Source organism: Enoplosus armatus, chromosome 8 (assembly GCF_043641665.1).
Source record: "Enoplosus armatus isolate fEnoArm2 chromosome 8, fEnoArm2.hap1, whole genome shotgun sequence".
Classification (NCBI taxonomy): domain Eukaryota; kingdom Metazoa; phylum Chordata; class Actinopteri; order Centrarchiformes; family Enoplosidae; genus Enoplosus; species Enoplosus armatus.
Genome location: NC_092187.1, coordinates 7,511,732 through 7,527,644, shown reverse-complemented (window position 1 = coordinate 7,527,644; position 15,913 = coordinate 7,511,732). Strand labels below are relative to the sequence as shown.

Below are 15,913 nucleotides of genomic sequence, written 5' to 3'. Positions count from 1 at the left end.
CCTGCATTGTTTTTTTTCCTTTCATCTTTTCAGGCAAGTTGTGTTCAAAACAAAAAAGCAAACAGAAAAACAGCCATCACATGTGGTCCTAGCAATGCTCTAGACAGGCAGCCGAGAGGCCAGCCTTTCTCCTGACTGCCTAACAACAGCATTTGGCAGGGATGATTGACGGGTTGTTACAACCAATTGTAAATCATCAGAAAAATTCAGGTAAAGCACATAATAGACTAAAGCAATGACACATATGCAGTCCCCTAGTCTTCAACCTTCTATTTTAAATACTGATAGACAACATATTTATGAAATAAAAGTATAAAAACAACACCACAAGACTAGTTTTCTGGAACAGGCTCTTCCCTGTAGGCCAGGAAAAAGAACAGGAGGGTACAACACTGTCAAAAGAATCAGGTTCTGGTAGTTCAACACACAGAAGAGTCAGGGAAGGCTGGTGGCTGATAAATGCCACTCATACCATTTTTAGAGTCGAAATACCTTTAAAAAAAATACCCCCAGTTGTTCAACATACAGCAGATTGGCTGTTCAGTTTGCACTACGCTAGTTAGTGATGTAGATCACCAGCATGACTTACGCCAGAATCTATCCGGCTGCCCAACCTGACAATTCTGGCATTTCCATGCAAAGGTCATGTCACGTGACTCTGTCTGTTGTTTTAAGTTGAACTGTTAAAACAGATGGCAGGTACTAACAGTTAACCAGTAAAAGGCATACATATATATGGAGGACAACATGGTATATCCCAGGCACCTTTTTTCCCCCTAAAACATGAACTAGTTCTGGTTATTGTACATTTGACCTTTATACATGCCTACACAAATAAAATTAATAGTCGTTCATCCCAAATGTGGAAATCAGTGGTGTGCATGTAAACACAATACTCTCCTCTCCTTGTTCTTTGTCCTGGTCTAAAACCAGGGGAAGGTGAGCACCAGCAGTCAGCTATGTGGAAAAGGAAGGGATGGGAGCTGAGCTACAGCAGAGTTTGCTCAGGTTGTACTACGCAGGGCAGGAAGCTACCTTCGTCCTCCGGTGGGACCACAATTCACCTCTCATTTCTACTGGCCCCGTCCAAAAAAGTTTTTTAATGTTAAAGAACCTTCAGGTGATAGCTGAGTAGACAAACCAAACTCAGTCAAGAGTCACCAGCATGTGAATAGTTTAAATGTCCAGCCCCGACACTGAGGGCGTCACAATGCTGCTTCTCTGGAAGTAAACTTTACACTGCCCTCTACAACACTGCTATGGTAAGATACTTATTTAAAGCAACAACTGGAATACAGGTGGCACTGAGGGCACTCTTCTGTCAATTCAAACTGCACACTAGGTGCAGTTTATCTGCACATAATAGTGCATTCACTATCAGGTGGCTGTAACAGATCACCTCAGACAGAGTAGGCCTCAATGTGTTTGTCACTGTGAGTCTGTAAGCGCAGGATTAGCCACAGTGAGAGACTGAACGGCACTGAGCTGGACATGTGAGCACTTAGCTCCACGCCCCTCTGATAATACGACACATACGACCTGAGCACCTGACAGCACATGACCACAACACAGTGGATACAACAACCCTCTCAGGACAGACTTCTCTAAATGCCTTATTTTACAACGAATGTTTTTTTTTTGTTCTTGAATTGAGCTGCAAGCGAACCTCAAACCTGTTTAAAGCCTCATTTTGAGGAGCACTTAATTAATACAGTTTACAGTTGATTTGCCTACTTTCAAATGACCTGCCCAGGTAACTACAGCATATAACAAGTAAGCTGAATGTGCGAAACTATGAAAGTTTTGCTCTGGTTTGGTGAATTCAGTCTCTTCATGGTCATACCCATGTACTGTGCTTTGTTCTTCCCATCCCCTCCACACCACCCTAGCCCCAAGTCCAGGTATGAACATCTGGGGAGAAATAGTCCACTGGCGGCTGTTTACAGTGGTACTCATTTACTGTGCTGTGCGTTTGCCCCCATCCAGCTGTCAAGTCATCCTGGCAGGAAACTAAACCTTTTTTGTTGTCCACAGTCACTGGAACATCCGATAATTCACCAGAAAATCAGTTTTTTTTTGTACAAGTCAGCTAGATTGTTGTTCTTTTTATAAAGGACCACGATCTCCTAATAATCTTCATCAGTGTATGTGGCTTGTTGAAAAGACAAAATCTACCAGCGTTTGGCTGGTGGAAATTCCCCACGTTGATGGTAAACCCACAGGTAAAGAGCCCAATGGTTTACAGTTTGCTCCCCCCTCCTCCCCCATCCATCCACCCACCCACCCGTCCCTCTCCATCAAAGCTTCCCAAATCCAAGTCCCAGGGTAAATTCAGTCCAACAAACAGCCATTTTACAGCGGTAGTCATTTACTGCACTCTTTTCTTCCCCTCCCTCCCTCTCCCATCTAGTAATCCCTCCTCCCCTCCTGAGCCCTAGCCCTGAGTACAGTAGTCCAGGGTGAAAACTGTCCAAATATGTCGGCTATTTTACAGCAGTACACATTTATTGCTCTTCTTGCCACGGCGGGCCTGCAGTGCCGCCCTGGTGGCCATCTCAAACACCTCCCGCACGCCGTCCTTGGTCTTAGCAGAGCACTCCATGTAACCAAATGCTGCAATCCGGCCGGCCATGTCCCGGCCCTCCTCTGACTTCACTGGCTCCTATAGGATGAAGAGAAAACCAAGGATTTAGTTTCGGAACATGTTCACTGTATCCCTGAATATTCATGAGTCTAGAAAATACTACCTAATAAAGCTAACTACTGCTGTGATATTTACACATTTTACTAACTGCTCTGTACTTCAGTTGTCAATGATAGATATAGTTGAGTGGGGGAAAAGGTATTTGTAAGCCGAGATGAAGGTTTGAAATGTAATACAATAAGGTGGTATTCTATGCCCATCTGTGTGTATGGTAAAGAAAGACATGCATATAAATTGTGTAATACGCAGGGCTGACACCTTCTGGTTGGGTGGTCGTTATGCTTTTGTCCGACCAAATTATCAAAGTTGACGTGCACCACCTTAATAAATCTGTCTGCACGTGATTGGTCACAACATGGCCCCATTCACTCACAAGAACCCCATCAGCAGAACACCCAAAATAGTGATAGAATTAAGGTACCTGCTTCATCTTGGCCAGCTCTCTGCGTGTATGCTCGTCGTTGCGCAGGTCTTTCTTGTTTCCTACCAGGATGATGGGAACATTGGGACAGAAGTGTTTGACCTCTGGGGTCCACTTCTCTGGAATGTTTTCTGTGAAGGAAGGAATATATCAATGATTGACCTGACCTGAGATTTTGGGTGTATGCGTGTGCATGTCCGAGGTTATTTTGGTTGTCAGACTAAAATTCAATGCATGGCCCATTACAGTAGATGTAATGGATCTTTACTGTATTTAAAGTTTTTCAGCTGTGGGATAACCTTTCTAGCAATGGGAGGCCACCACAGCCAAACAAAGGAATAGGTGATAGAACTATAAAACCAGTATTTGCATATTTTCCATTGCTTGACCATTCACACCCTGTGATATTGGAGTGGTTTATTTTTTGAGCCTCTCTGCGTATGTCTCACTTATGAGGGAAAACAGGAAATAGCTATAACCAAGTGTATAGTCCCACAAACTCATAGGAAATGCTGGTGCCATTTCTTCTTGCTTCAAAGGAAAACCCACAGAAATTGACAATGGAACATTTACATAAAAGCTATTTGATGGTGCAGCAATTATCCTTATCGTTAAGTGAGTGAACAAGAGTTAAATCACAGGTTGCCAGCATTTTGATTAGACTTACATTTACAAAATTTAATTTAATTTAAAATGCGAGTGGCTGCAAAGATAATTCTGCTTCAGAAGACAAGAAAAAACAAAACAAAAAGAAGAACCTCCATATCTCCCCTGAGCATCAAGCGCTCAATCAAAAAAGAAGAATACTTGGTCAGCAAAAACACACTTAAAACAAAAATGTAATGTCTGAAGAATGTAGAACAATTCTAAATTACAAGCTTTAGTACAATAAGCCTTTGTTTTATTACAATAGTGACTTCCTCTCATTTAATTTATGTCTGGCACTTTAATTATCTGCAGTTTTTATCACCTTATTTTATGCAAAGCCATTTCCATATGGTCAGGGAAGTGTAGCTCAATCATTTTGACAGAAAGGCATGGCTTGTTTTACAGCATTGCGGCATGCCATTGCATGACAAATGATTTGTCTGTGTGTGTGTGTGTGCAAATGTAAGCAATTCTTCTACAAGTGGTATTAAGAGTCACAATAGGATGAACACACAATCTACAGACCCCAAAAATAACTTCTTATGAAAACGGAAAGATGGGGGAGTGCGTAGGAAAGACGAAGATGTGGTATTTTATGTCATGCTTGAATGTGTGTAGGTGTGCGTCTGTCCGTGTGTGTTTTTACTCACCCAAACTGTCAGGGCTGTCTATGGAGAAACACATGAGGATGACGTCAGTGTCTGGATAGGAGAGAGGTCTCAGCCTGTCATAGTCCTCCTGACCCGCTGTGTCCCAGAGAGCCAGCTCCACCTGACAAACACACACACAATGTGGGTGGGGAGGGCAGCGAGGAGGACAAAGAAAAGGGGAAAGAGAAGAAGAGGAAGAAAAAAAGGAGGGAGAGAAGTTATTACACAATGTTGGTCCTGATCAACAGAACCTTCACGTTGAAGCCAGAAAATAAATGAGATAATTAAACAGGACTGCAGCAGACCTCGTCCTGACCAGAAACCATAAGGACAGATTCATTTTTGTATTCCACAGGGAGAAATTAGTGCATCATAATAGCAAAATAATTATGAGTATACAGGAGGAAAACGACAAATAACATTTATAATTATATTATAATATCTAGGTGGAGTGCCTCTGTAATATTCTATTCCTTTTTTATCATTTAGATGTTGGACTTTCTTTTAATGATTCACAGTTCAATATAATTTGAATGAAAACACGGTTAAAATGTGAGTTTAGTGCTTAAAATTTACTTTGGAAGTTTCTGACCTTTGATGGTGAAACTGACACGTTTGACTCTTTTTGAGAGTAATTTAATACAAAGTGTGAAATTAGCACCAGAAAAACACACACACACACACACACACACACACACACACACACACACACACACACACACACACACACACACACACACACACACACACACACACACACACACACACACACACACACACACACACACACACACACACAAATAAATACGCTGGCACATAGCACTTAAGCCTTAACAGTACAAAATGTGACAGTGACACATAAAAACCTCTCTGAGCAGACTGCAAAGCTAAATGGGGAAAGGAAACCAGATCAAGACATCGAGAAAAGTATAACACTTGAGAGAAGTAGCCAAGTCCTCTTCAGCAGCACAAGGGGTTAAGCAGGATTTGCGGCCAGGCCACACAGCAAAAGGTTTATCTGAATCACGCATGAACACTATCATCAATGTGTCCATCTGTATCCACGTGTAGGCAATGCTCTAAAATCAAATAGATAACTAGACCCCTGGTTAGTCTGAGTTGACTGTATTTTTGATAAAACCGACTCACACACCTTGTACACCTCAAAATATTTTGACAATTAATTTGCCGGCCTGTGACTACGCTCAAACGAACCAATCTGTGAAAGTAAGTACAGTCTCAACACACTCACTTGCATGATTAGGCACCCAGGAATACAATTAGCCCTGATCCCAGCACAAAATATTCAGTAAAGAGTCATTAAATGGCATTTGGTCACCATATAAAACATTTATTTAACAAGGTGGTACAACAGCTTTCGATGTGACTCAGGTTTGGATCAATCCATCCACCCGAGGCACCACTCTGACATGACAAGGCGAACAGGAGTGACACAGAATCACTGCAATGGTCTCACCTGTTTGCCATCCACCTCTATGTCAGCAACGTAGTTCTCGAACACGGTGGGGACGTAGACCTCAGGGAACTGGTCCTTGCTGAAGACAATCAGGAGGCAGGTCTTCCCACAAGCTCCATCCCCCACTATCACCAGCTTCTTACGGATGGCTGCCATCCCTGCAGGAAGACACGGAGAAGGACGTAGAGTGCATGAACAAGGAGCCACAGGAAAAGCATGACATGAAGTAGAATCAGAAGTGCAACTATTACAGAAGAGTAATTTTCTGGCTGGTCAAAAGATGAAAGAGATGTGATGCTCAAGGTACTGTATGTACTTTGGCCTTAAGAGCCCTTCTGGTGCCGGCAGACACAGTGCACCCAAAAATGTTTCGCAAGAACTCAAAAAAATGTTTGTGCTTCACCTCCGCTGCTACAACTTCCTTCTAAAGGAAACACTGTCCTGAGTGACAGATACAGCTAACTCAATACAAAATAGCACCTCCAAACCAGACTGCATGTGAAATTATGGGAGAGGCTGAGAGGCTGCCGTGTTCAGATTGCGCCAGTGCCCCCCAAATGTCTGCACTACAGGTTCCTATCACGCCCTTACACAACAACATACAGGTGTCTACATAAAAGATGCCATTATGGCACAGCGCAACAAGGTGTGAGCTACCAGGAAGTCAAATTTAGCCGAGGTTCCAGTAATGCGGACGTGTCAGTGTGGGAGGGAAGAGAATAAGCTTGTCCAACCCAGTTACGGAAAGTTGGGGCACAAGAGTGTCGTGTAGTCTTGTGTCATTGGCTGAGAGCAGCTTGGATCACTCCACACTGAGAAATTACATTCTACAAACACAGGAACAGGTATAAAAGGTTATGGATTTTCTATTGAATTGGAATTTCGAATAAAAAGATAACAGTCCTAGTTAGTGACGTTGTATAAGTGGATTTTGGAATAACAAGTACGCTTGCTAATGTTAGACTGGGCAGTAAACCAATAGTGATATGTACCGGCGACAGACGCTTAAATAAGAAAATTGTCTTATCGAATGTTTGGTAGTGTCGCTTAAATACATTAAATGCAAACCACGATGAAAGCACATAATGAATAACGAGTTCTCCCTCCCTGGCTCATAGACAGCCTATCATATCAGCTTGTGCGTATGGCAAATTCAAAGTAAGGTGGTTACATTTAAGTATTTAAGTGGTTAACGCAACCTTTTTTCTCCTGGCCTTTATTAAAAAAATTAATTAATTAATTAAAAATGATCAATAATTATCGATAGACTGAAATTAAACATTTTATTGTGATTGTGATTTTTCTACTAGATCGCCGAGCCCTACTATTGAAAATAACCAGAATTATGGTCACATTTTACCAACAACAGAGTGTGACCAAGACATAAAATAGCAATTTCCCTTCAAATACGAGCAGGAACTGTCCAAACAGCTCTCGTTGTCGGGTGTGGAAACAGAGGAGCAATCACTTTATTCACCTACATCAAACTCACCTCATTTGTCATGATGACCCTGCCGCAGGCATAACTTTCACACCAACACAGTAAATGTACTGTGTACTTACTAACTGCACAGGGACAACAGGACCTCACATAGAGAAGGTAATACATCATATCCTGAAGGGTTATTTCCTCCTTGATCCGAGAAGGTGCAGTCAATCGTGTTTCTCTACCCTGCTATCTCCATCACAGTGAGTCAGCTGGAGACGTGGAGGAGAGCAAACTCCTTGACAGCTCTCCTGTTCTCTCTGCATCCATCAGTTGAGCTGCAGCATTTCTGGAGCTGTAACATGGTGCTACCACAGCCCTGGTTAGAGGTTTCCCTCTTTGACCAGAGATCTGGGTGCAGAGGTACTTTTTGGGGGTCTGTTTTACTTAACTATGAAGTAATTGGCACACTGCTCTAAAAAATGATTGTACTACTTAAAATTTGTTGCAATCTTGCATAGGCCTTGCATAAGAAGATGGTCTGTGGCCCCAAACAGTCCGTCTTCCCTCCCCTTGAGTTTTTGCTGTTTTGTTTTTTGTCGATGCAGCAGTTTGATTGCGACTGACATTTTCAGTGTAAAGTGTGTGTTGCCTACATTCAGCTTCTGGCTGCTGAAAGGCCAGCCTTTTTCTTAACCACAGCACATTTGGACATCCTTCCCCAGTAACACGTTTTCTCACACAAGACACTTGCTATGACCTGTTGGGCACACTAATTACATTCCCATGTTCACAACCACATTCATGTGTGACAACTCAATGATTTGATTAAAATACAGAAAAGTATTCTAATTGTTCTTGTCAGTTATTGCTCCCTAATACAATTGACGTTCAATTTCACAGCTTTTTTTTGCCCCAAGTCTCATTTCTTTCAGACCCTAAAATGCACCAAAGCACTATGTGGTGCTGCGAACATCCTATAAATGGTAGATTAATACTTTAAGTAGGACAGCGGTGTCAAAAAAGATTAAACAAAAATGGGGGCAGCTGTAGCCTAGAGGTGGGTGCATGGTCAATGTTTGAAACGTTTGACCAGTGGGTAAAATGCATAAATAACAATGTGACGCTCTTTCAAAAATGCAGCCTAGGTGCCCATAAGCAAGTTATTACTTACTACTTTAGAGCAGTGTAACAGCTAACAGGAGTCTTCTGGGTATCAATGCCAGCATCAGACAAAACATTTCTAAATGAGTATGTAAACCTTTTATTTGCCACAAAAAGATGCAGGACGACACGTAACAGGGGCATAATCAAGAAAAATCACAACATGAAGTGCACAATGTGCAAACAAAAAGGCAACACAACAGGAAAACCTCCATTAGCAGTGGAGGCTGTTGTGTCTGAACTGCCTGAACTCATTTCAAAAGAGCAGGGTAACATACAATGCTGGAAACAGCACATACTCCTCTGCAAATGGTCTATGAAAACTGAGCCAGATTAAACTCTTGCTGATTCATTGCTAATGAGTAGCAAACACACTACAACCACTTGACTTGTGTACAGGACACATGTGAAGCAGGAAAATTCATTGACACCATTCCACAGTACAAGGGTATTACAACAAAACTGCACAACTACATCAATATTGGAAACGCAGTGTCCACAAGTACCTTCTTCAACATGATCAGCAGTACCAGAGGCTGTTTGTGAAAAAATTAGATAAGAAAATTGGGGAAAACAAGGGTGGCTATAAGCAGGGGTAACCTATATCATTTTTAAATATGTGTAATGATGATTAGTCTTGCGCACAAGGTCCTATAAAAATATCTTTCAATCACGTCTTAGGTTGCCTGCATGATGCAGAGAAAAAAGAAAATGCAGGAAACATATAGGCATAGTGCATACAAGACGCAAATGTCACACATTACTTTCAGGTTTTCTTTCGACTCTCTTTTGACTTGGCTACAAATTGGCTTTCAGACAAATCCTAGTAAAAGTCTATTAAAATCATGCATTGTTTCCATTTTCTTTTTTGGTCCAATCAACTAATCCTATACCTGCACGATATGAGCTGAATATGTAAATTACCGGCTCAGTGCTGGCCCACAAGCTTCAGGCAAAAGAGAGAGACAAGGGAGAGCCATTTCTCTTTAAACAGTGCGTGAACGGGAGGCAATACAAAAATCTGGATTTAGCTAGTTTTTGATGTATGGGAATATAAAATCTAACTATTCCTTTTCTTATATCCAGATATTTTCCAGCCAACGCTCACCCAAAACTCGAACCATGAGCTGTGTCTACATGGCACCAACAAACACAATGTGAAATTACCACCAACCACACACACCATCATCTTGAGCTGTTGCCAATATGTCTTATCTGCCCAACATTTGCCAAACACTTAATAGACTGGTCAAGCATTGGAAGTGGTGCATGTGTGAAGTGATGTAACGCCAACTATAGCCTGCAGCCAGACTATGGCTAATGTCTTCTTTTGGTGCATAGATTTAAAATGTTTACGTACGCCACGGAAAGATTGGTTATGCAAGCTATGTTAATGTTAACATATTGAGGGAACATCAGATGTACTCCCCTCATCAATTATAATCCCGGTAGGTAATGAGGAGCAGGCTACTCTATGTGCAAATCTCGGCCCCATCAACAATCAGCCAAAAAGAGACCATGAGATTAAATTAAGAGACAAAAAGCAGATAAGGAGAGAGACACTGTCAGTGAAAATAGAAGGACGAGAGCAGGGGCAAGCCTTCCTGTCAATTTAGTGATTCACTTCATCAACTGACTTTCCCAACAGGAATGATTGATTCATGCTGCGCGTGTACGCACACACACACACAGCACTGATTGCGCTCCTTTTGGAAAAACAGATGCTCTTAATCTGACAAAGCAGCTCCTCCAAGTCTCCTTAGCTACATAAATAATATAATTAATTTAAATTAAATAATAATCATTTGTTAAACAAGGACAGTGTTTGATAGGCCTTGTCTTTCAATCTAGTCTCCAATGTTGGGATGGTTAAGTATCCTGTAAACTGTCATCCTATCAAACTAAAACAGCAGGCCTGCCAGTCAAACCCACTTATGTGTCCACACAACCAGTTTTCATAAAACACAAATGTATTCTTTTGCTGCATTGTTTCCTCGTGTGACACAGCTTTAAATGGATTATTAAAATGGTTACCGTGTGCTTGATGATTCATCAGCCTGTCCTTTAGAAACCCCCACACAGTTGCATCTAATCGCCTGCAAGTGTTTACGGCAGGAAATACCCAACGCAGTCTTCAGCGTGGAAATTTAGCCACAGCTTGGTGATGGTTGACTGACTGTCGGCTGATGAATATTTCAGTCTCCCACAGAAACCTGGCAGGTGTTTTTCTTCTGACACTGACATGCATTTCTGTGGGCGCTGAAATTAACAGTAATGGGGCCCTTGAAATTAAAAGTCAACCAGACTGATCATATTGCCAATTGAAGCAGCCTGTCGCAATTACTACATGAGCGCCATTATTTGAGCTGACCACGATTTTGAATAATCGTTAGATTTCACAAGGGGAAGTTTCGCAGGTGAATATAATGGATCATTATTTACCTGTTATGTTGAACTCATTGTTGTGCATCAATGGTTATGATTATTGACAGGTTTGTACTTTAGCATTAACAAATTAATTCACACATGAAGACCATTACTCTTGGACAAGGATTTAATGAAGGAACAAAACCTACAAACATTATACATGTTGGTTGTGTATTTCTTAAACTGCTGCATTGTCCAACTGGAATTTATATAATAATATATAATTAACATCTTATTTTACTAACATTATACCTTCATGTCATAACATTATACTAATTAATACTAACCAATTGATACTAGTTACTCATCCAGGTTGTGGATAGTGCGTCTGCAGTGGACAGATGTAGATTCAGCCAGGATGCCATTGTGCCAATATGTGCTCCTTCTAACCAACCTCCTCCTAAGAGCAACACGTTCCCCTTGTTCTATTTTACATATATTTTACTATAGTCATTGTTATAAATATTGTTCAGTAATCTTGTTTACATCAAGTGTGGTGTGGGTTGTGCTGGTGTATCAAGTACCCATGCCTGGTTCAAAAACTACAAGTCCATCAACACGAGTTGGATCACTGTATCCCAATATGTATGTTGAATGTTTACATTTTTAAAAATAAATGTAAAAAATGTATATAGATTTTCTACATTTTATTGTTTTCCCTGCTGTACCAAGAATGTACCAAACCATGACCTGCTCCGGTTTTGTTTCTATGACAATATCTTAACGCTACATTAACAGATGATTGACTACACAGCTAACAACAAGCGTACAGCGCGTACGGTGATAAAAGCACAACACCTGCCATCGGCGTTCAGTGTCTGGACGATCTGCTCCCACAAATGGGCTTTTCTGTCTCTGTAATAGTTTCTGACATCAAAGTTCATGTTATATTACAAAGCTCAGACAGACACAACAGAATTTTCTTGGTCACCAGGATGACAAGTCCCACCCCATCTAATGGGCCTATATGAGTGGTTGCCCCAAAAGAGCAACAGTGAAGACACCGCCGCCTTTCTGGAAAGTTCTTAGATTTTCAACTAGAAGCGCTCGGAGTGGCTGCACAGAAAAGTCAAACCGCTCTGAAAAAAGACTGCCACCAGGATCCATTCAAACCACCTGTGTAATCATTAATGCCTAATAAACACAACTTGTTAATAAGCACAATCATTTCATAATACACACTTATGTTTTGAGACTCTAATCCTTACAATCAAATCAAAAAACAAATAATTTACATAAGTCTTAATGGTGTAAGTAGTCTTACACCATTAAGACTATGATGAGCAACTGCTGCTCAGGAAAACACTGATAATAAGAAATTGCTGATAAACATTTAAAATTAACCATTTGGTGAAAGGAGACAACGTACTGCTTTAGCAGAAACCCCTGAAGAAAAAAAAAAGCACAAGACAGTGTCCTTAATATGCTTATTTGATAATAACCACCAACCAGACAAATTGTATCAGTCTTAAGCTCGTCTTTGTTACGTGTTGACTGTATAAGAAGTCATTAGGAGACTTTTTTGGCTTAATTTATCAATGGGTCATTTAATGAAACTGGATATCAGTAAGTCACTGCCATCTTCCTCAATCACCGTGGAGGAGAGGATATGAGCTTAATAAACTGTCAGTGTGCAAAACCTGCAATAAAATCTGCCACGCCCTCTCCTCCTGTCCTAGGTGCAGCAAACATAGCTATTGTATGTTCTTATGGACTAAATGCTATCACAGAGGCTTATCTACACTGGCAAAAAAAATACAAAAAGGTTTCACTGAGCCCCCATCAAAAATATAATGTTTGAAATCATGCATCTGTTACCGCAGATCTGCATGTAAAAAGTCCTTATTTAGATACAGGTGTGGATGTCACATGCTGACACTGCTACGAGATTAGATTATACGTATTGTAATATGGCTTGCAAATATATAAATAAATACTTTCCCATTGTTATACAGTTAAATAACATTTTGTTAATGTTTGTCAGGGTGAAATTAAACAAGAAATGTGTCAGCCAGCTTGACAATCAAACACATTACTGCTATTTGTACCCAACACCATATCACGTATCTCTACCTTTGACTTACTCTTGTATGAAAACACCAACTCTCACCCAGAATATTGTCACACCACCAATAACTGTGGTTGAGGAAAAAAAATATGATGATAGACTTCAGTATCACCCAGCCCTAGGTGGTCAAATGGTTTACGCTTATGTGATGGTGGTTGAAAATGATTAAGTGTGGGCTATTAGCCACCGTGGCCAACTCACAGAAAAAGTTGTGGGCTTGCCTGTGAGAGCTCCCAGTGTTTAGTCAAACATTGTTCTTAAACCAGTTAGCCACTGGGTGGGTCACCGGAAAGATGGCGTCATCACAGAGGCAACAGATGGCCAGTGTGTCCGCAGTGGAAGAATGGGTGGGTGGCCCCTATCCAAAATAAACATCAAGCGAGACCCACAAATATTATACATATGACTTCTCAGAGGCGAACATTGTCCATGACAATTCTCATATGAGAAAAACGTAAAACTTAAAAGCCCCTCCCAACAGATACGGTGTGATCTATGGTCACCGACATGTTCTAAAACGACAAAATACGGTTTTTGTGATGAAAGAAAGTACATCGGTGGTTTACTTGATCCTTACAGTGTTCAACATGTTAACGGGGAAATTAACATCTAACGACCACTAGCAGCCATTCAAGAAGTGACGCTGAGCCTGTGGGAAGCCGCCTGGTCAGCCGAGGCAAGTCAGTAAAAAAAAAAAAAAAAAGCCTCATTGTTTGGCTACGGCTTGATCGCCAATCTAGGCCAGTCATAGCGGTTCGGTTTAAAATCATCACTTAAGTTTTCGTAGTGTACCGACAGCCCTCGGTAGAGTCTGACCACGGTGTTTCGGTCTCAGGAGTTCCCACACTCAGGCTACAGCAGTTTTCTCCTCAGCACAACGGTGTGGCAACTGCGGAAGCGGCGTTGAAATTGAGGTCGGTTGGGGGGGAAGCTAACGTAGCTATACCGTTAGCTAACCTCGCTAGCTTTTAGCTTTGATGCCACGGCCTCTCAACGCTCCGGGCAACTTTTAAAATAGCCCAGTCAGCTTTTAAAGTAAACAATACGAAGAAAGTAGCACTTCACAATTGTCTGCTATTCCAGAAACTAGTTTACCTGCAGTTTATGTGACGAGCAGTCGGATTTTTCTGTGTTTCCCGGGGCAGAGTTGCTTCGCCGACCAGTCGAGTCGCTCGCTGTTTCCTCCCGTCTCAATCTGATACAATGAATTGCTTCACGGGAGCGCGCCGCCAGGGGTTTGTAGTTTGTAGCTGGGGGGAGGGGTGGCGGGCACGAGCCGGAGAGCCACACCTGCGCGTGCACGAGGTGTATGAGCAGAGTTACAGGCCCGTCAACTGTGTGGAAATCCATAACGTTAGTGCAATTACGTCGAGCTATAAACAGCCTATTTTCAGACATGACATGACAATATAACAACTCTCAGAGGGATAACGCGTTTCAATGCAGCTGTGGATGAGTCTATTTTTAATCTAGCGAGGCAGAGCTCTGCACTGCTGGCTTTGTAAAGAGGCTACAGGTAGACTAACCTAAATGAGTTTCTTAAACTTTCTGGGGTCTAAAATGAGTCACTGTGGAGCCTTACCTAATATCTGAAGTAGGTGCCACTGTTTTTTCACGAGTCTGGGTCCCAGGATTAACAATTGTTGAGCTTCTGGCTAAACGAATAAAAAAACTATACTGGTCCAGTATAAAATAAATGCTGGGTTTACCCCGCGTTTATATAGAGCAAATTGTATTATTTCCTTAATCAGAGTTAATTAAGCTCATTATAGCTTTGCCAGCACTGAAGCTGTAACTTTCTTTCATTGTAATTGCCTGTGAGCCCGAAGTTAACTGTCCGCAGTAGTCTGTACTCATTGCTCCACCTGGCGGCCAGTTTCGGTAACTAAACAAATTTAGGTATTTTGAGGGCAAATCATGTAAAACACTCAAAGAAGAGGGCTTGAGAACCCAGTTGTAAAAGGACACTTTGTAAGGTACTTAATACAGTACTGCAGATACTGTAATTGAGTAGTTGAGATGGACCTGGAAACAGCAGCTGACAAGCTGTTGAGGAGCTTGTGATCATGTCACATGATCTTCCTCAGCAAATATAGTTTGCCCGGTTTTATTTCCATTTTTCAGGACTTCTTGTTCATGTTGGCTTAAAAACTGAGATTGTAACTGTAACCATGCGTTCAGGCAGAACACAAGACAAGTCTACTGGTATTATTTATCGTGACCATAGTCAGAGTAGTCCTAAATAGATTATAAATGTAAGAGTAGATTCTTTTATAGTTGTTAACATTAACTTTGACTTGAATTGGATGTTCTACTCATTCCAACCCTTTTATTTCTTGTCATACATTTCATACCATGATGTGGCAGTCTTTGGTGTTACGTCATGTAAAACCTGCAAATCCCACCTGTAAATACCAGGAATATGTGTTTATAATCAATTTACCCGTGTTTATCAAATAATGAATTCAGATATGTGGTTGCTGTGGGATATTACAGGTGAAACTACTGAGCCACCCCACCACTTTCTAGCCTGTCCTCATAGTAAAGTGACATTTACATCCACAGCAGGACAGCAGCAAATATCACAACAGTAACGCAGCAAAGACTGAAACACTTGTTCTAATTTCATACAATCGTCTTTTATTTCATATAGATATAAAGAAATATCTCTGAAAACTAAAACAGAAAAGACTGTGCAACAGCCACAGCACAGAGAGGGAAAGAGACCGTTGTTAGTTTGAACAAGATCTGTTGTTGCAGAAGTAGGGACAGATAAGGAAAATGAAAGTCATGAAAACTATTTAACAAAGGAAAAACAATGCTGTGAATGACCACCTTTGCCAACAGGATCCAAAAGCAGAGCTGTAATCTTTACAAAATAATTAGAATTTTAACAGATTTTTTTTGCCTGCCAAAGTGGCTGAAAGA

The 15,913-nt window shown here is 41.2% G+C and overlaps 1 protein-coding gene across 2 annotated transcripts; it reads right to left on the bottom strand.

The window, feature by feature from the left end:
• Window positions 1-2,428: 2,428 nt before the first annotated feature.
• Window positions 2,429-14,173, bottom strand: rhoab (ras homolog gene family, member Ab). Of its 2 annotated transcripts, XM_070911003.1 has the most exons (5): window positions 14,081-14,173; window positions 5,901-6,058; window positions 4,424-4,544; window positions 3,126-3,256; window positions 2,429-2,662 (listed from the first exon to the last, which is right to left on the bottom strand). In XM_070911003.1, the coding sequence occupies exons 2-5, from the start codon at window positions 6,054-6,056 to the stop codon at window positions 2,489-2,491; spliced, it is 582 nt and encodes a 193-aa protein (XP_070767104.1). In that variant the 5' UTR covers window positions 6,057-6,058; window positions 14,081-14,173; the 3' UTR covers window positions 2,429-2,488. The 2 variants fall into 2 exon arrangements, with proteins under 2 accessions (XP_070767104.1, XP_070767105.1); XM_070911004.1 differs by lacking the exon at window positions 14,081-14,173 and having other exon boundaries at window positions 5,901-6,071.
• Between the last annotated feature and the right edge of the window lie 1,740 nt (window positions 14,174-15,913).

What these genes read in the sequence shown, in the direction of transcription:
- rhoab (XM_070911003.1), bottom strand. Translation starts at nt 6,056, where the DNA reads ATGGCAGCCATCCGTAAGAAGCTGGTGATAGTGGGGGATGGAGCTTGT. An exon ending in TAGAGGTGGATGGCAAACAG is followed by an intron (nt 4,545 to 5,900) that starts GTGAGACCATTG and finishes TGTGTTTGTCAG; the next exon opens with GTGGAGCTGGCTCTCTGGGA. An exon ending in AGACAGCCCTGACAGTTTGG is followed by an intron (nt 3,257 to 4,423) that starts GTGAGTAAAAAC and finishes CTTCCTTCACAG; the next exon opens with AAAACATTCCAGAGAAGTGG.